The sequence below is a fragment of the Capsella rubella genome, unplaced genomic scaffold (genome assembly GCF_000375325.1).
Source record: "Capsella rubella cultivar Monte Gargano unplaced genomic scaffold, Caprub1_0 scaffold_43, whole genome shotgun sequence".
In the NCBI taxonomy this organism is placed as follows: domain Eukaryota; kingdom Viridiplantae; phylum Streptophyta; class Magnoliopsida; order Brassicales; family Brassicaceae; genus Capsella; species Capsella rubella.
The window spans coordinates 25,752-26,178 of NW_006238883.1; the positions used below are offsets into that span (position 1 = coordinate 25,752).

At 36.3% G+C, this 427-nt stretch overlaps 1 protein-coding gene across 1 annotated transcript in view; it reads right to left on the reverse strand.

Annotated features, from left to right (window-relative positions):
- The window catches only part of LOC17874365 (phosphoribosylaminoimidazole-succinocarboxamide synthase, chloroplastic), a 2,610-nt gene that overhangs the window by 759 nt on the left and 1,424 nt on the right, over positions 1-427 (reverse strand). Inside the window, exons 6-7 of the mRNA XM_006279181.2 lie at positions 253-333; positions 6-82 (exon numbers count right to left, since the gene is read on the reverse strand). Coding sequence (XP_006279243.2) covers positions 6-82; positions 253-333 — 158 coding nt within the window. The remainder of the gene's footprint in view (positions 1-5; positions 83-252; positions 334-427) is intronic.

The window sequence follows — 427 nt, forward strand, 5'->3', positions numbered from 1 at the left end:
TCAATAAGATTGAGCCATCACTACTTCTTCTAAACTCATACTTTGTGTCCACCAGTATCAGTCCATGATCCTTGGCAACCCGCTGAAGCAAGCATGATATAATCAAAATCTATTAGACCCTTCCAACAAAGCATAATATTTGCATGCTGAAACCAGTAAAATATATTAATAACTGATTTCTTGTGGTCTGCAATTTAGAGATTATGAAAATCACTATAGTCAATGACTTTAGACGGAGGAGTTGTAACTAACCTGCCCAAACTCAAACAAGCTCAAAGCTTTCATACTTGCTTCATCAAAATCAGCTTGTGTCATGAATCCACGTTCAACCATCTGCAAGAGTTATCAGGAGAATTAGAAGAAAAACAGACTATACAATTGTCGCTTAAATATTCTTGTCTTACAGCTAAGCAGATCACAGACACAA